Source organism: Pteropus medius, unplaced genomic scaffold (assembly GCF_902729225.1).
Source record: "Pteropus medius unplaced genomic scaffold, Ma_sr-lr_union100, whole genome shotgun sequence".
Lineage (NCBI taxonomy): Eukaryota > Metazoa > Chordata > Mammalia > Chiroptera > Pteropodidae > Pteropus > Pteropus medius.
This window is the reverse complement of record NW_024344240.1, coordinates 12,945,638-12,966,124: the sequence shown is the minus strand read 5'-3', so window position 1 is coordinate 12,966,124 and position 20,487 is coordinate 12,945,638. Positions and strand designations below refer to the sequence as shown.

The 20,487-nt window shown below is 33.0% G+C and overlaps 1 protein-coding gene across 4 annotated transcripts; it reads left to right on the top strand.

The window, feature by feature from the left end:
- The first annotated feature begins 28 nt into the window (after positions 1 to 28).
- On the top strand, positions 29 to 19,636 carry TSPAN19 (tetraspanin 19). 4 transcript variants are annotated; one of them, XM_039868977.1, is made up of 10 exons: positions 29 to 91; positions 5,714 to 5,929; positions 6,218 to 6,310; positions 6,397 to 6,469; positions 10,094 to 10,218; positions 11,437 to 11,511; positions 13,961 to 14,071; positions 16,032 to 16,175; positions 17,100 to 17,183; positions 19,331 to 19,636. In XM_039868977.1, the coding sequence occupies exons 3-10, from the start codon at positions 6,245 to 6,247 to the stop codon at positions 19,358 to 19,360; spliced, it is 708 nt and encodes a 235-aa protein (XP_039724911.1). In that variant the 5' UTR covers positions 29 to 91; positions 5,714 to 5,929; positions 6,218 to 6,244; the 3' UTR covers positions 19,361 to 19,636. The 4 variants fall into 4 exon arrangements, with proteins under 4 accessions (XP_039724911.1, XP_039724909.1, XP_039724912.1 ...); XM_039868975.1 differs by lacking the exon at positions 19,331 to 19,636 and adding an exon at positions 18,405 to 19,300; XM_039868978.1 differs by lacking the exons at positions 6,218 to 6,310; positions 19,331 to 19,636 and adding an exon at positions 18,405 to 19,300.
- Positions 19,637 to 20,487: the final 851 nt, after the last annotated feature.

The following is a 20,487-nucleotide window of genomic DNA, read 5'->3' as shown; positions in this document are numbered from 1 at the left end:
GCTTTTTCTTACCGGTGCCCCAGTAGGACAAACTATCTACATTCGAAATTGGAACTAACGCTGCATCCCAGGAGCTGGATACGGAAGTTAGGTAGATTTTAATATTTTAATAATTTTGGAAAGTATTTAATAAATAAAGTGTATTTTGTCACAAATATCCAAGTAGAGGTAGCCTGATCTTTAAATTGTTTGTGATCTATTGTATTTATTACTTGGATCTAGTGAACGTTGAGTTGCTTATGTAAATTGTTCATTCCACAAAAACTTAATTCTGAATAGTTATTTTTGGGGTCTGGAAATATAAAAGAGGAGCCATAAATCGTTTGTCTTCCATGACAACAGTTTCTTTTTAGAAAGGAAAAAAACAATTGTCAATGCCTATCAAACACCTCTAAATTAATGGGTATATGGTAAAAAATTAGGAAAAACACTTTCTGAAATGTTTTACTGTAAAATTTTGGCAGTGACACTATTTTAATATGAAATATGAAATTTAAGAGTTTACCATGCTATTTAATTTTAACTTAAAAATTGATCAAAGTTTCTTTTATGTGGAGCAAATATATAGTGTACAAAACATGAAATTTCATTTTACTTAGTAACAGATATTTCTCATTTTAATTTTTTTAAGTTTGCAAAGAAAGCGTTAAATTCCAAGAGGAGATGGTTAAGCATAATTGTAAAAGATATTTGATATACAATAAGCTAAAAGCAAACATTTCATGGAGCCTTTGAAAGGAAATAGACTATTTCCTGGTAACAATAAACTTGTATTGCATCAATATAAGAATAATATAAAGTTAGAAATCAGTAGACTTTTGATATTGAAAAAACATGTTAGTTCCTCATTCAAGAAAGATAATGATTTTCAAAAATAAACTACACCTGGTTTTAGATCTAATTAAATTTAGGATATTTTCATCAAAGTGCATCCTAAAATGCTCCCCGCTTTTTTTAGTTAAGTTTTGTTGCTGGGTTATAAACTATTCAAACTCTTCAGTTAAAATGATCAGACTACCATATTATGTTGAAATTCACATGTAAAAAGTCTTAAGATTAATTTTGTTTGTAATTATGAAACTATTTGGACTTCTAAAAAATATAGAATCCATTATTAATTAATTAATTTCTAAAATTAATTTTAAATAGCTAATTTAATAATCGGCTAATTTGAAGATGATGTCTAGATTGCTTTCCTTCTTAAAGCTTACCTTGTCAAACAAATATTCATGTTATTTTTTACTTTGGAAGAAAACTGACAACTATATCAATTAGTTATACTTTGGTAATCTCTAATTTATATCACTAATTATGGAACAAAATACAATACTTGTTTAAAGTAGTTATAGATTATAAAGCAATTAAATTGAAATTACTATGTAACGATGCAATGCTTAGCAGAAATTTATTTAACTGCAACCTTCCTAGAAATTATAGCCTAAAATCGAGTATGTTAGTTTGCTCATAATTTTGACCTGAGTACATTTTTTTCTTTTTTAATAAATAACATTCTGTTCATTAAATTTTGTTCTTATTTTGAAAATCATCTCCAGGTCTGGTTGGTTTATATCCTATTGGCCTAACACAACATATTTCCCTAAGAAGCACATGGTATTTATTGAGAGAATGAAAAGATGAAAGAACTATTTGTTCTTCAGATATCTGACAAGAATAAGATTTGTTTAAAAATGTTAATTGATGGGTTGACTTTAGATTAATAGTATTCTTCAACAGATGACTTATTCTTCATATGGCAATGATGTAATTTAAATATGCTGGAATATCATTGTCGTATTCAAATAGCTGCATAGCAAGTATTTGCTTGTTTTTTGTTTTTTCATTTTCTTAAGGGCAATTATTAAGTCATAAGATTTTTAATATGCAACTCGATGTGTTGGATTCTTAGATATTTGCTTCTCTTTTCCCACTCAAAGACTCTCCTAAACCTTCAAATTTCCTCTCTAACCCTCCATGTTCTGTCTCCCTGCAGCTGTTCTGACCAGCTACTTCAGAGTTCATCACTTTCCCACAAGTCCTATCCCATTTCCCATCCTCATGCTCACCTCCCTTGTATAATTTTCGTATTTCTATACGAAGATGTAGTATAATGAAGTTAATAGCTAGCATTCAGTCAGGCACTGGGCTACGTGCTTTACAAACATAGTTTCTTTTAATTTTCACAACATGCTTTTGAGTTGTGTGCTATTATAGTGGATATTTATAGCCGATGACTTATATGGTTTGTATCTCTGGGTTTGATTCTCAGCTCTGCCACATCGTGACTACGTGATCTCAAGCAAGTTTTTTTTACCTTCCCGAGTCTCATTCTCCATTGGTAGTTCTGAGAGTAATAGTGCCAAATTTGCAAAATTTTGATGGTCAAGGGAATCAAAATAAGCAACATGTTTTAGGACTTGAGATGATGCTGATAGCATATATTTAAGCTCTATGAACCTGAGTTTAAGTTCTCTTTGCCTCTTTCTAATATCCCAATGCTGGCAATTCTACTTCCTATTATTCCTCTCATATCCTGAAGCTATTCTATAGCCATCTTTCAGTTTAGACCACATTTATTCCTTATGAATGAGTGCATTAGCATTGAAAATTATCTCTCTGTCTTAGGTTTGTTTTCTAATTTGACTTCCGTGCTGGTGATAGAATTATGCTTCCCTGTTACCTTTGGAAAATAAAAGCAATTTTTAGTAATTCTTAGTAAAGCATACATGATCTTTCACAATCTTTACTGAGAGACTTCTCTAGCCTTATCTTTCATTTCTTGCCACTCTCACCCATGCTCCCATGCATTTCACTGGAAAGCTTGTGAACACAGTGTTGAAAAATTTCTACCTCTACCCCATTTTTATCTGACTGGGACCTTCTTAATTATCCCTCAAAGATCATCTCAAATTTATCTTCTCTGTGAAACTTCCTAGTTACCTTTAGTCCCTGTCCCTCAACCCCAATACGTAATTCAGAGTTGGCCACAGGTTTTAATATTTGACTCGTTGACAGTTTGTCTTATTTATTCAGTTTTGTGTTTTCATCTCCTAGCACTTAGAAGGAACTTAAAAATAAAAAAGTAATTAGAGTATTATTTAACTAGCGAAAATGACACCTAGAAGTGAATATTGTAAGTCGTCCTTCACTATAGCATTTATACTGTTAAAAAATACCTCTGTTGTTGGACCATTCATTAACTAATCAGGAAATGAAAAAAAGAAATAGCACACCAGGACTTTAAAGTTAAAGACAAATTATTTGTCTAAAGCGAAAGAAAAAATGTAGATATTCCATGCGACAAATATTTAAATAGAAACTTCACTAACTTGTTGTGTCTTTGTGTTAGCATATCTACATTTTCAATGTTGTCTTTTCCAGTATGTGGGGCTTATGGAAGAAAAGATCAGCACATCTCCTCTTACCATTCTGTGCAAACATGGCTATGGGCTTCCTTGACTTGTTGCTTAGATGCCTTGTTTGTTGTGTTCTAACTCTTTAACTTGAATTGCTTGCTATGGTTTGGATGTTTGTGCTCCTCACCCACAAATTTACATTGGAATTCTTACACTCAATATGATGGCATTAGAAAATGAGAATTGTAGGAGGTGATTAGGTCATGAGAGTGTGTTCTTTGTGAATGAGATTAGTGCTCTTATAAATGAGATTCCAGATTGCTCCTTAACTGCTTTCTTCACGTGAGGACATAACAAGAAGTTTGAAACCTGGAAGAGGGTTCTCACCCAGCCATACTGGCACCCCGATCTTGATTTCCAGCCTCCAGAACTGTGAGATATATATTTCTATTGTTTATAAGCTACCTTGTCTGTGGTATTTTGTTGTAGCAGCCCAAATGGACTAAAACGCTGCTCTTTTGAAGTTCTTCTTCAAAAGAACTTCATGAATATCTTCTTCACTAAGTTGGCTGACTTTGAGTACTGAATTCTCACTCTTTTTTAACCTCTGTAATGTAACACTACTTTAGAAATTTCTTCCTCTATTGGTTTCTATGAGATCATACTTTATCTTCTCATTTTGCAAAAGTCTGCTTAAAAAAAAAAAACCCATCTTCCTAATAATGTCATTCTCTACCATCAGACCTCTGCTCATTTTTATCTACAGTCAATTCCTCTTCTCTTTCAGTCACTCCCATGACATCACGATCTCTCTGTGGATGACTCCTAAGTTGGCATAGCTTATGCTATCTGTTTGTGCTTAACCACAAAGACATTTTCTACCAATTCAAACTCAATTAACAGAGTATTAAATTTATGAAATTTATGAATTTTTAAAACAATTTTTCTATTTTCAGTGATTATCATTATTCTTTTATTTTCGCATCCTATGGGAATCCTTCTGATTCTCACTGATTATTTTCCCTAGTAAAGCAAATGAACACTGTAGCTAGGCCCTCTCTTTCTCCCTCTAATTATCTTTTATAATGCCCTTCCCTAACTGTCGAGCATTTTGTTTGACTCTCCCCACCCTAATTCACTCCTTTCCTTCATCTTGGGCACACAGTTACCTTCACCTCCAGGTGTGTAGTGCCGAATGACTAAGTCTGTGCAATGAAATATGAGCAAAAGAAAAATGTGCCACTTCCACCTCACTTGGTAGAAAGATACTTGCCTGAGTTTACTCATCTTTTCTTGTCTGCTGGCAATAAAGGATGACACCTTGAGCAAATTTGGGAGCAATCTATTGCTGGAGCAAGCCCGCAGGTTCCTAAGATGATTTCCTAGAAGAGAACCAACTACATGCCTTGGGCTAAGGGAAACATAAACTTCAGTTTATTTTTATATTTGGGTCTTTTGATAAAACATTTTAACTTTGACTCTAACATGCTACTTATTACCAAATCGATCGTCAAATACATGTCTTCAACATTTCACACCAGATTTATACACAGCAATCACATTCATTTGTCTCTGCAGAAAGACCAAGACTTTGGGCTTAAGTTCTTATTCAGCCTATAATTGAGGATCACACTTTCTCATATTCTGAAGTAAATAGAATTGAAGCCAATATCTATCTATATATATAAAGAGAGACCTACAGCATCTTGAAGAGAAACTGAAATAAAAATCAAGTGTCTTTTCCAGCTGAGTGTCCTATTCAAACAGGCTAAGCACTGAAAGAATCCAGGAATAAGACTAGAGGACAGAAACCAAATGACAGCAGGAGAGTTCAAAGCAGAGGATGGAAGACAATACCTGGGGAGAACTCTTAAACTGGGAAGAAGAACCTTAGGAGTTTTTAGAAGGAATGCGACCTCAGGTCAAAGTAGGGAGGGAAGTGCATGAACTCTAACCTTGGTATCACCTATTTCTTCAATTTCCAATGCATCCTTCATTTCAACAAATAGATTGGTTTCTTCATAACTAGTAAAAATAGCTTCAAATTAGTGTTATTAAATCTTTCATCACTTTAAGTATTCACTGCATGTATTCAAACATTGTAAACTACAATACTTATTTTTATGGTGCTAGCTAGAGTTAAAACAATGAAGGAAAAAAGAAAACCCAGAAAGATACCCAGGAATATTTAAAACTTTGATATCTAATAAAGAACCAAAAACCGATGGAGTAGTGACTTTTTCATAGACATTTTAGGAAAAATTGGCTCTCTGGAAAATAATATTTAATTAAAACAACCTCAGTTACACTGTATATAACATAAATTATAGACTAAATAATTTCATTCATTCATTCAACAGTTATCTGTTAAGTACCTACTACGTGCTAGACTCTGGCGTTATAATGGCATACAAGACCTACTCTCTTCACTTAAAGACCTCAGAGACTATGTAGGAAGAAAGACAAGTCAAGGAGAAAATAAGCCAAATTTGAAGTTAGTCAAGGCGAGACCGCAAGGAGGAGCTGACGAGTAGGGGAACACAGAGGTGAAGGAACACTTTCCTGCAAGAAGAAAGGTGTGTTAAGACTGGAAACTGTATAAAATATTTTATTTTCTGAAAACTGTAAGTTATTGATATGTTATACCAATGCCCTGTTGGTCTCAACTGCCTAGCCAAAATGTGTAGATAAAGACAGATACGATTTCAAGATATCTTCATTATGTCCTTATGTTCAAAAGGGTGAAGAGGGATGTTATTACTGACCATTCGTATGAGAAGAAAAATGTACAAATAAATGATATTAGAACTTAAAATTGTTACTGTGGCAAGTGTTTATAGTAAAAGTTGTGCTTATCTTTTCAGAATAATCAATATCTGGGAAGGAAAAGAATGTTAAGGAAAAGTAAATCTTTAATTTTTAAATACTTTCTTAATCTCATGAATGGAGCTTTCTTGGTAAGAATCTTCAAAATTATTTAGTAAAGAAAATGAAATACGTTTTTTTGTCAATTACTAAAAACTCACATTGACTCTTTTTGTAGGTTCTTGGACTTTTACTGATGGGATTTGCTGCATGGCTTTTACTAGATAGAAATAATTTTTTCACTGCTCTAGGTATGTCCATATTTTCCTTTTTCTCTCTGAATGAAACAAGATATTCCATTTTAAACAACTGCATACATGATTTATTCAGCAGGTGGCAGTATTTCTCTAAAATTCAATTTTCCTCTGAAGGTCTCTATCAATTGATTTTTAAAACATCTTATAAATAATAGGACTTAAATCCAAGACCATAAAGGAGAGAGAATTTTGAGAGAGAAAGCTAGGAACTTTGGACAAAGGGAATGATAGAAATGGAAAATATTGATTATTCTACTAACTTTGGATCTTTATGGATCTATGTGGACATCAAAAGATGATGGAAATTAACATTGTTTCACTGCTCAAGTTAAATAATCTCCTTTAAACCTCAGTTATCATCTACTCTCATTATAACATGGTTAGAAATAAAATATTATATTCCCTATGGAAACAACTTGTGTCCATCAATGGATAAATGAATGAAGATGTGGCATATGAATATTATTCAGCCAAGAGAAAGAAGGAAATCTTGCCATTTCTGACACCATGGATGAACCTTGAAAGCATTATGCTGAGATAAATCAGAAAGAAAAAAAGACAAATACTGTATGATATCATTTATATGTTAATCTAAAAAAACCCATAAAAACAGAATAGAATGGTGGTTATCAGGGGCTGGGAGTGTTATCAGGGGCTGAAGATATGTTGTTTAATGGTACAAACTTATAATTAGTAGATACAAAAGTTCTGGCAATGGAATGCACAACATAATAATTATAATCAACATTACTGTACTATCGACTTCAAAGTTACTAAGAGACTAAATCTTAACTATTCTCAACCAAAAATAAATAATAAATATATGGCATGATAAAGGTGTTAGCTAATGCTTCTGTAGTAATCATGTTGCAAATATGTAAAAGGACCAAGCCAACACATCGTACCCTTTAAGCTTACAAGATGTTTTATGTCAATCATATCTCAATAAAAATATTTCCCATGGAATTTTCAATCTGGGGTTAGTCTTACCCCAGGGAGCCAAGATTGTGAAACACAGGAACTATCAGCAATGTTTCACCTATGAATTGAGACACATCAGAAATTAGTCTGGCAGAAAAAGTGAGAGGAATCAGCTTCCAGAGAGAGACAGAGGTAAGAGAGAGACATCATTCGCCTCTGATTTTTGCAAGACCTAAATGCATCTCCATACTTTTCCAAGTGTGGCTGTTTGGATAGTTTTGCGTGTCCCCAGTATTTATTAAATAAAATATTTGATATGTATAATATCTTTTTATTTTTATAATATTTATTTCAATATATATTTAAAATATTCTCCAAATATTAATAAAATAATTGCATACATTTAACTTTATTTTAAAAACTTTAGATCTTTACATTGCCCTTATTTTACCATATTGTAGTATCATGCGGTCACTGTGGACTAAAGCTTGATAGCCTAAGTGTTATTTTCATGTAAATATCCTTGATTGGCAGGAAGGAAGCCACATTCTGAGTGCTCAATAGCCATATATGTCTACTGGGTATTGGCTACCTTGTTGGATAGCGCAGATATAGAACTTTTCCGTTATTTCAGTAAGTTCTGCTGAAAAGCCCTGTTAATCATTAAATACACAGCAAAAGCATGTGCTGTGGAGCCAACCTATTTCTCAGTATCAAGTAAGAAAAAATATGTTTATAGGAAAAAGACAGCTGAACAGAAAAGTTTAATATATAATAGAGTGTTAAATAATTTAGCTAAACTTCAGCTATACCTAAGTGCCTGGTACCTTTATTCTCTTCTATTTGTATACTTTGCTTGTAGAAAAGTACTCATGATGTCTGAATACATTAGTGGTTTGCTCAGAATAAATGGGCATATGGAGCTTTCTATGTCTCCTTTCCTTCCCCTCAATAATACAATAGTAGCTTCTATTTATGTAGTGTTGACTCTGTGCCAGGCAAAGGGGTAAGCACTTCTCATACAATATCTAAGTTAATAATATAGTAATTAGTGTGGAGCAAGTCATTTCTTTCCCCTCCATTTTAGACTTGACAGATAATTCTCATTAACCTAATGTTTTTGCTTGTGAAAAACCTCTGCAAAGGTAGTCAGAAACTTATCCTTTAAGATTTTTTTAAAATCATGTATTTAAATCATTTAGTGAAATCTCAATTAAGGTTTCAAGATGTGCAACTGAAAATAACCAGTTTGAGGCAAGAAACATCAGGTCCTCCCCTCTTCTTTATCTTTCAATTAATTTACTTCTTTTAAATTATTCTGTCCTTACTTCTCCATTAATAATAGCACCATGCCACCTAAAGTCCTCATCTATCCTCTGCCACTATAATAGCCTCCAATAGCCTGTGCTCTCATCTCCTTTCTCAGCCATCTTCCAAATGCCACTGAAGTAATTAATTTAAAAGGTGAACTTAACCATACAACATTAAAAGCCTTTCTCTGACTCGCCATTGCCATTATTTATTCATATGACAAATATTTATAGAGCATCTTCTACATGCTAAGAACTAGCCCATGAGCTGAGGATTTAGTAGTGTATAAGAAAGGTAAAGGTTCTGTCCTCATGGAGTTTAATTCCAGTAAGAAAGACTGGACAACACCATTAAAAGTGCCCTTAATTTGGCCCCTGCAAATCTTTCCAGCCTTACCTGCCTCAAACTGTAAGCACCAGCAAAGTGGAGCTTCCTACACACTCTGTGCTTTTCTGTGTCTTAGAGTGCTTCTACCATTCCAATGGAGATATTTCCAATTATTGTTTAAAGCCTAAGCTAAGGTGTTATGTTCTCTGATAATCTTGCTATCTACACCCTCCAGACGCCTTATTCTATTGGGGTAGGTGCTATTGTACTCAATAGTGTGCTGGTAAATGGACAGAGAGCCTCGATTTATGGTATTTGCTGATTTATGTGGTTAAAATACTCCCACAAGGACTGATTTCACGTACCAATGTGAATTAAGTTGGCTTACAAATTTTGTGAAAAATTAATGATTGATTGGCTTTTATGAGCCAGAGCAATCTGCCCCTAACACAGCACTGCCTCTGTTGTTCTATCATACAAACTAAGGCATATTTAATATATTTATTCTTCTCTTTTTTTAAACAAATATTTGTTGAGCACTTAGTGTTCTGCAGTCTGTGCCATACCACTAAGCATTTAACAATTGGTTGAATATATGTATAATTCTCCAGCACAGAGAGCTCAGTCTAGGTATGAAGAGAATAAAATATAGCTCTGATGGGTCCGTATTAGCAATAAATGTAGGGTTACTTAGACCATATGTTAGATACTTAATTTTATTTTGCTGAGTGAATGAATGGATGAATAAATAAATACATAAGTATTTGGATGTGCATCAGTCATAGAAGAATTTACATTAGAAAAATTGTCTTCTTTTATAAAAGCAATGAAAATAAAGGTAAAGAGATCTTCTGAGTTCAAAGAAATTCTCCACCGTGTCATTAAAAAAAGAAAAGTTGTTGCTAAGAGTAAGTAAGAGAGTCTAGAATGAGGTTTAAAAAAGAGAAAGAGAATCCCAGTGTTTTGACAACAGCTACTTAGGGGAAACTTGAGCGGCTGCATTTATTATTAAATAGAAAACAAATATCACATAATGATGTTTTTTCATGATCTCCACAGATGAAAAAAATCACTTGATAGTATATATTTTTCGAATTTTGATTGGAACTGGATCAGCTATTGTTCTTCTTTGTCTCTTGGGTTATTTGGGAATTCACTATGAAATCAGATGGCTCCTAATTCTGGTATGTATTTCACTTTAATAGCCTGAATATGTATCTTTGATTGTGAGTGTCCAAGTCACACAAATGAGCTGAATGATTTATTTTATCATAACACTGTGGTGTAGTGTGCCCTTGGGCAAAGGGCAAATGGAACAGTAGAATATTCTTGAAGAATTTTGTATAGATCGAATCTGTACCTACCTCAGCACTTGTACACTTTGATATTAATTTTTAGCACAGAGTCAGTAAGAATTTATCTCCTACGATGAACTACAATGAACCAAGCTTGAGAATCTAAAGATTACAATTAGAATGAAGTATATTAAAGTCAATGAGCAATGTAGCTTAGCAAGGAAAAGGAAACATGTCCTGTAGTCAGCACATTTTCTCCTTATGGGCATGCCATGCAGGATCTTATAAATGAGATCACAATTTATTATTTAAAACAGAGAAATGTAACTGCTGAGAGAGGCAGACTCTGGCATCTGGCAAGTGCTCTCTCCCAAGGCATGTAACATGAAAAGATATATTATAATCAGGAATATAGACTTGAATGTGAGCCATTTCCTATAGAGTTGGTATGTATGGAACATAATTCACACACTTAGATGTAATATAGTTTTTAACTTTTCTTTAAATCTAATTAATTTTAATTTTACAGTCACACTCCTGTCAAGCAGATAAGAAATTCAACTGCAGTCATGTGTCTTGCCAGGAAGAATGCAGAAATACTTAGCTTTTATATATCACTGAAAGTCTGGGGATCACTCCGGACAGTGGTTTTTGGTCTACACTGCTCAAGAGAACTGACTATTTGAATTTCCTTCTGTGACAGTTTTAGATCTGAATGAAGATGGTATCAACAATTCCATTATTCTATGAGGGTTTTCATGAAATATTATCACTTCTTTCTTTCTCACTCTTATCCAAATGTCCATTGCTATTTTTTTCTTTGCTTTTTTTGTTTTAAAAAATTCAGCCAGAGGAGAGAAAGAGCTATTAGGGAGATCATTTTATAAACTATATAAATGTCTAACCAATGTACTGTATACTTGAAACTAATAATAAAATAAAATTAAAAAATAATTTTCACTCGTGTGAGGGCAGGAAACTTCAGCAATGCCTATGTATATTTTAATACTGAATAGTTCATATGATGTACATTTTTCCATCATTGTAGTTAGCATCTAAAAATATATTAGAATTATAGTTACCATCTCCATTTTTCTTTTGTTTTAGTATGCAGTACAGTTAATAGGGGCTTTTGGTGTTCAGGTTGTACTTTCAGCACTCATCTTCACAATGAAAGAGGAGGTAAGGGAAAATCATCTTTTTATTTGAAATCTAAAAAATTTTGGATACCTTAGATTATTGAGACCCATGAGCTTATATTAAAAGCTAAAGGTAAATAACTTTGGAGGGAAAAAAGAGTCAATGGAAGTACTAGAATTCTATATAGGAAGGGGCCTAAGATTAGATTGCAAGGGCGTGTTCAGGAATTTGTCTATTTTCAGAAGATTGAGAATATTGTAAATAACAAAGAATATGGAGGAAGAAGAGTTGATACTGAGTGTGGAAAACCCAAAATTGGCCTCCCAGCTCCCCCCTCCTCCCACCCCCCACCCCGGCTACCACTGCTGACCCAATGTTTTTATAAAGAAATATCTTTAGAATTGTACTAATTTGAAATTTAGCAATTTCATTTAAGTAAGATGGACTGAAGTTGTATTTTGCATAGATATGATCATGAATGATATAGATAAATTAATTAGAACAAGATTTATATTTATCAAGGTAAGTTCAAAATAGCACATAATAAATTGCCTGAAAAACTTTTTAGTAACAAATCTTACCTATTATGACCTACAGTTACTTTTAATATTTCAAGAAACTTCAGTGTTTCAGTGTAGGCAGGGCCTGTCTTTGTATCATGAGAGATTGTCCGATAGTGAAAAGAGCGTAGATTTGAAGTAGTACAGATCTCTGACTAGAGATCAACAAGCTACTTAATAGCCTTAAGCCTGTGTCTTCATCTATAGAGTATGGTTATACCTACCTACCTCACAGTTATCTTTAACTGACAACTTATAAATTTCCTGTCATAAAGTAGTTATTTAAGAGCCCTTTTCCATCCATTTAATTTAGAAGAAGCCCTCAATTAGTTCTTATGCTTCCTAGCATTCAAATTCTCTCTATATGTAGACTCCTAAATAATGGCCAGACCTCAACAAAATCTTTCTTATATAATACCACTGCCTTTCAACTTTATTTGCTCTCTTGTGCTTGGCATCTACCCTAGATATCTAATCACCCATGGTCTATTGTTAATGGCCTGGCATTTGTAGCTAAAAGTTCTTCTCTCCATGTCCAAAATTGTGTGTGTGTGCATGTGTGCGTGCACACACATACATATAGGTTTAGTGGGCCAGTCCTATAAAGTGGCTTTGGGGGCAAAGCACCACATCTCCACCCATCAGCTTCTAACTTTGTTCCTCATGATCGAACCTAAATGGAACACCTAAGGACCCTTAACACATAAATATAGTTCATCTGTGTCACCAATATGTACTTAAGTATTATTCACATACTTCATATTCATATTCATATTTCTCTATTTCAAGAGTAATAAGAATCATTTAATAATAATTACTATGTGTCAGAGACTGTGATAAGAACTTTCTAGGCATTATACTATGGATCTTCACAACAACACCTAGAAATATGTTGTTAGTCTTACTTTCTAGACCAGGAAACTGAAGCTTTTAGAGGAGAAATACTTGCCTAAATAAATCATGGCCAAATGGCAGAGCCTAGACTCAAACCCTTATTAGCTGATCCCAAAAGTAACAGCTTCGTTTACATCAATTTGTCTTCTACATTAAACCTGCATTAAGCTCTTATGGGCCTCTAAATCTTTTAAACCATTTACAGGGCCTAATTCAGTGTTGGAGATGCACTAGGACTTTAACAGATGTTGGTCAAATTGACTATGTGTTAGGGAGTTTTATTTATATAGTGGTCACACGAATTGTGAACTCATTTTTACTATTATATACCAAAGTATGATTCATATGAACCTCCTAAATAATGCTTAGAGGGTTAAAGAAAACATAAGTCAGCCCTCTCTCCATAGCAATTGAAGAAAGAAAAGCATCATTTTCTATTCTAACTAAAAATTAATTTACAGAATAAGTTAAATAGATAACTTAAAGATCTAAATAACGCTTTACATTATTCTAATCTTAAATGTATTAAAGCATAGATATATAAGTACCTGTGTAAGAGTTTAACTTGTACAGATGTTTTCATTATTATAGCATTCCCACCAATTATTTAGTTTACATTATTCAAAAGCAGCATAATGCAACAAAAATCATTATACTAGAATTTAAATGAACCGTATTTAAAAGTCTCAACTCCTCTTCCTTATTCATGTAAACAAAATAAATAATTAAATTTTCCAAGTATTTGTCTCCTTGTTCAAATACAAGAATAGTTAAAACGGGATAGTATCTGCCCTTTCTAACTTTTTGGCACTTTTGAGGACCAAATTAGGAATTAGTTATGAAAGTCATATAAACTTTTGAATGCTTAAGTAGGACCAAATTCATCAACACTCACTGAGATTGCTAAAAATAATTGGGGGAGAGGGGAAAGGCACTTAGTAATAAGCAGAAAACAGCAGACTGACTGAATACTCTTTTACAAAAAGCTATAAGGAAAGTTTCCATCAAAATTTCACTTTTAATACAATTTTCAACAGGTTCTCCAAGTTTGGCATGATGAAATTGATTTAGTCATTTCTCAGTATGGATCTAAAGATATGCCTGAAGACATACCAAAGTGGACTATTCTGAATGTTTTACAGAAAACAGTAAGATAAAATTAGCATAAACTGAAAATTAGGTATCAAAGCTGAGCACTGCAGCGGGGGAGGGGGGTGACAGGGAATGACAGAGGATCGAGGCAAAGGAATGAGAAGTTCTTGTATTTCTTTCAAACAGAATTTAATTGCATTGTCCCCACTTACAGATCTTGAGTTTTATCTTTCTTTTGTAACGTAATCTCCTTTTCTGGGTTAATTGATGTGCATTTTAACCTTGTTTCACCTATAAAAGTGTTGGTGGTTTTCTGCCAAGTGGGGTCATCTCCCCTCCTGCATCCCCGGGAGGTAAGTCTGAGTGTAGTCCTTGCTGGCAACAGAGTAGTGTGCTGGTTCCCATTTGAGCCTGAATGGCAGGATTGCCATGTGGTAGCTTTGTGACCCTGGACAAGTAGATTTCTTAATTTCACAGTTCATATCAGTAAAATGGGCAGAATAATCTCTACCTCTGATTGGCAGGAATAAATGAAGTAATATGTAAAATATTTAGAAGGCCTTGGATCTGCAACATAGTAAGGAACTAATACTTACTAGCTAATGTAGTTAAGATTGTTATTTAACAGTTCAGATTTTTTGGGGTGGGGAAAGGTCTTGGTATGGTCAGTCAAATAATTTGCAGGAATAGATCAGCACCTGGTACGTAGTAAATTCTTGATAAACATTTACATAGCACCATGCCCTTTTGTAAGTGCTTTGCATATATTAACTCATTTAATCCTCCTAGCCAATGAGGTCAGAACTATTATTCTTATTTTATAGATGAAAGACAGAGAAATTTAGTAACTGAGCCAGTATCACCCAGTGAATAAGTAAATAGCAAGTCAAGATTTTACTCTTAACTGTTATATTAGAGGCTTCACATAAAGTTATTATTTTTAGTACATTTAATTACAGAAACACATTTTAAGAGAATTGAAATGTAATTATGGATGCTTTTACTCTGCATATTTTTTCTCTGATGTCTCTGATCTATACATGTATTGCATTTTCAGATTGCATTATGTCCCATATTAGAGTATCGAACCTTCTTCTTATGATCATAAATTGATAAACAGGAAAACATTTCTATGTATGATATTACTATAATTAATGAGGATCCAGCTTACAGTTCCTAACCATGAATATAATTAACATAGTATATGCAGGTTTGGGTTGAACTAACTTTCAATATCCAAAATCTAATGTGCTATTTTAGTCATTCTACATTTCTAAGATTGTGCCAGGATTATTGGTACATGTCGTGAAGTAGGCAGTACTGATGTTATAACTTTCAATAACATGTTTAGAAAACAGTGAAATAGTCACTTCAATTTGTTTTTGTTTTCTAGGTGACATATATATAAACTGATTCTTTCAAATTCTCTCAACTCAATAGGATTAAAATTGAGACATTTCTTAAATGTTTGATCATATCTATGACTATTTTCCTTATGTCTTTCTTGTTTTTTTATAGCAATTTTCCACAGAATACAAATTGAAAGTTAATGTCTTATATTAATCCTGACAGTAGAAATAACCCTGAATCTTTTTATGTATATTAAACACATATGGCAGCACATTTGGAATAAATATAAAGATAACTGCTATAGTTAAGAGGAAGATATGGCTAAAGTGATGCTCTCTTCTATGTTCTGGCCCTAAACATAGTTTGTAGCTTTAGTAAGTCAAGTGTCTTATCTTTCATCCGTGGCTCCTATAAGATAAATTCAGATATAACAATTTCATCCAAACATAGCCCGCTTATATAAGTAGAGATCTTTATCTCTGGTTTACAGTAGCAACAACAAAGTAATAGATTAAACCAACAAAACTGTACTTATTTGTTGAATTCACTACATTTCGATGGAGAATAAATTAATAAATTCATCATAAAACACTAATATGCATGAGAATTATAAAATTAACTTTATTTTGAATATTCTATAGTACAATTCATAGAATCTTTTTCTAGTTACAGTGTTGTGGCCAACACAATTACACAGATTGGATAAAGAATAAGAGTAAAGAAAATTCAGAACAAGTGCCATGTTCTTGCACAAATTCTACGTTAAGTAAGTGGTTTTGTGATGAGCCACTGAATGCAACTTACCTACAGGTAAAGATAAATCAAGGCTGCTGTAAATATTTACAATCTCCTCTCTTTTTTTGCAAGTCAATTTAGAATTCTGAGCAAATTTTATATACAAACAATGTTAGTTGTGGTAATTAGGTTCTTAAGTGGCTTCACTAAGCTGAACCAATAATTAAGTAAATTATAATATTATTTCAGGTATGTAATAAATATATAAACTTTTTGGGAGTATGTGATCTAAGTGCTCCTAGAACTGATACCATCAACCTTTCTCTCCAACCCTCTTTTCCAAATCCTTGCAGAGGGAGGAGGCACTTTTGACAAATTTCTGGTGTAAAGGATTGGTAAGAGAGCTGCAATACCAGAATTAAAAAGGTATAAAGATTGACAAAAAGTAAAGGGAGGGGACTCCAGCAATGACAAAAGTGTCCAGATAAATGTGACAGAAGCAACAGTATAGGTTCATCTGGAGCAACTGCTATTTATAGGTATGGGATGTTGATAAACTAGGGATTTCCATCTGATAATAGTTTGTATAGTTTATATACTGTTATTCTCATTTTAAGATGTATCTTTCAATTGCACAATGTATTCATAGATAAATAGAGCTTTTTTTTTTAAGTTTCTTTTTGAGGAGTACTAATTATTTTAAGCAGTAGTATATACCCTGCTGAATGACGATTGTCCGTATAAAATCAAATCCTTCTCAAAACAATAAATTTCTGATTTCAATTGCATGCCACCATCTTAGCAACTTTAAAAGTAGCAACCGAAGTGTCTTGGTATTATATGAAGCTCTCTGAACTAAAAAGTACAATTTCCAGTTAGACATTGACTTGCTTTTTAGACTTGGGCAAATTCCTAATCTCTATGTCTCTTCTTTGTAATGGAATTAGGTATAAGGCCATGTCCATCTCCAAGTCAACCTAAGTAACTTCTTTTCCTTAGGGTTGTGAAACTAAAATCAACACATGGTATCAAGCTAATGCTTTAACATTAATTGGAATTAACTTTGGACTTTTGGTTTTAGAGGTAAGCTTTTGTTCCTATGTTTAAATATATATTTAAAAAATGAGTATAAACTATACAGAATAAACCAAAGAACAACCAGGCGGAATCCTAATCAGACAAGTTAATCTAGCAGGAGCCGGGGCCTTGCACCAAGGAGAGATATAGATACCAGCTGGAGGTGATAGCCCTAAATCAGCCAAGTGGGTAGAGCCTGTTAATAAGTGGTCATCCTGGTGGGTAGTGATTTCATGGCTTTGTGATAAAAAAAAATACTTCCTATCTTGTCAGTGAGAGCACCATGTTGAGAAGTCTGCAAGTTAGCAAATTTCTGAAATCTAGGCAGATATTTGACATTGTTAAATCTACGCTAGACTCATTCATTCATCCATTCAGTAAATTTGGAGGGGGAACATCTACTATGTATCAGGTACTATATTAGATGCCAGAGATACAGTGGGAAGCAAAATAGATATATTCCATGACCTGAAGGGTGCCAACTACAGAGGTGAGATTCAGAAGCAGGACTTTATTTTCCAGTATCAGTGAAGACTGAGAGCAAATGAAGGCTATGGATAGATTATTGCAGTGTGGACTATAACATTGGAACAAATATAGAATGCATAGTTTGGCCAAAGTAGGATACTGAATTTAATTTTATGTTGATCCACCAAGCCACTGACCTAAGTTTCCATAAATTCTCTTAACTGGTAACAGTTATAGTCTCGGATAGTGAAAGACAGTAAACAAAGACATTCTTATAAGCATTAATATAGTTCTTTTGAAATGTTTAATCTCTATTGTGTTCATACTTAGATGTTTATAACAAGACTGGGGGGATGATATCTGTGCTCCATTTTATCATCTACGCTTTGCACAACACTTTTCATGATACTATGCCAAAAAGAGGCAGTTTTGTAAGATTGATGGTATAGTTAGATGATAAACAGAAAACAGATCAGCAGTTCAAGGCAGCTAGCCCAATAATAGCCAATGTAAGTAAAACTGAAAAAATCGATTTCTTAGTCCCCTCTATGAAGGAACTTGGTGACAACTGGGGTTCGCTAGAACACTCACTCTACAGATTTCTTATTCACAACTGTATGTACCTTACTCTGAAATATACTCACTCTATTTGATCCCTTTCCCCTTTACAGTATGCATTATGGTGACTGTATAGTGTTAACTTTACAAATTATTCTTATTGATTACATTTTGATCTCTTATTATTTCTTTTTCTTCCAGGTTTTGCAAGTCTCATTAAGTATCTCTTTCTCCAGACATATCAAGAATAGAATATATACAGAAATATGATCTTTAGATTTTAATTTGCCCAGAAGATTTGAGTTAATTCTCAAAGCAATTATATTATGTTATTTTTTCGCAAAATAATTGTGAGTTACATTAATGCAGTTTAGGACTTAATGAAATCATTGGTTATATGTAACATAAAATTATTGAAATTATAATAAATTGCTCCATAAAATTTTTATTAATTTGGTTTTCCAAAATATCAAAAGTTTTGAAATATCAAAAAATTCTACAGTTTAGAACTTACCTTGACTTATTTTATGAATTCGAAGGCTATTACCACATATATTAAATTCAAAAGGTAGTGAAGTACCACCATATGTTTTGAATTTCTTACATAGAAAAAATACTTATGATGTTCAGAAAATACTAATTATGTAAGCAATTAGAACATGTACCTTACATTTAAAAATTTTAAGAAAATGATACTGATTTATAAGAGACTTAAAAGAAAGTTTGAAAATTTTTATGACATGTACCTCTATACTGAATTAATCATTTATTTCTCACTTCTGATAATACTTACAAGTGGATAATAAACTTAATATTTTAGATATTTGAGTAAACTTTAGTGACAATAATAAAATATTAAAATAACAATGAATTTTTTAATTATGGCGAAAAATATGTGTTCTAAATGATCACTGAATCCCCATACTCTACTTGCTCCTCATTTTCTTCTTTTTTTCTGTAAATTTTGTTCAGTTTGTGCATGCACAATTCTCTGAAGGATACCAAAGTAACCTACCTGTTCTATTTTCCTAACAACAATATTGTAAGAACAGAAAAAAATATTATTTGAAAAATAAAAACTACTATACAGATGTGAAGTATTATTATATCATTGTTGTTCTTTATAGCAAAAGGCTGTCTTGACCTTGAGAAAATGAAGAAAGTATAGATGAACAGAAGATCCTGCAATGCTCCTACTCCTATGGATGGCTAACACTCATTTACCAATTCGATCATCTCTTTTTATCCATCTATTCAGTACACTGAAGATTTCAGAGACCTATAAACTTTTATTTTTTTAAGTCAGCACAAAAGAAAATAGAATAAGCATTTTCTCAAAAGTGACCTGTAAATAGACATGACTCCTATTCTTTAAAATTCTCTTGGGATTTAAAGCTCTTTTTTAAATTCATATTTTCTCTAAAATATGCCACAAGAACACACTGATAGCAAAAATCTTTCCCCTACTTGGGAGTTGCAAATGAACTTATGGGTAATCAAATAAATTTTATAGATTGTGATTACATTTGTTTCTCCTTGAAAAAGTTCTCTGGAGATTAGATTGCCTCTTTTTAGTTAACACAGTTCATTCACAAAATGTGTGCACCACTGACTGAATTTATCACCTTTATGATTCTAGGGAATATTGTCTTGAAGGATGTTGCTTTACACTTTGAAAAAAAAGATGTTATGTAAGATAGATACTAATCATGTCCCTCTTTTTAATCATTTTTTTCCTATTTATTTTATTTTATTATTTTATTTTATTTTATTCTTTTCTGAGATAGAAAACTTAGTGAATTCTGAAAATCAATCTGGATCGGAAGTGAACCAGTTAATTTAGGTTAGGATTTAGGGCAACACTTAATCCTGATTTCCCCTTCAAATAGTCATGTTACTTTCAAAACACATTTAACTTGCTTCAGGCTCCTCATTTTAGTTATGTTTCAAAAATTCGGGGCGATTTTGTGATGGTACTATGTAAATGGAATACTTTCAAATTCTTTTAGATAAGGATATATGCGTTTAGTCAACAAGCATTTATGGAGCACCTACTGTGTGCCGGGATCATGGCTGGCTATTGGGATATGAAGATGACACAGGGCTGGCTTCAAGGACATACAACCTGTTCTTAGAAACCACACTTGATTTAGTTCTTGGCAGTTGCCATCTTGGAATTTTAATAGTTTTTGAGCAAGGGATGTCTCACTTTGCATTGGGCTCTGTAAACGAGGTAGTCAATCCTGTACCTGTAGTTAAACTCGGAGTCAATCACACAGCCTGA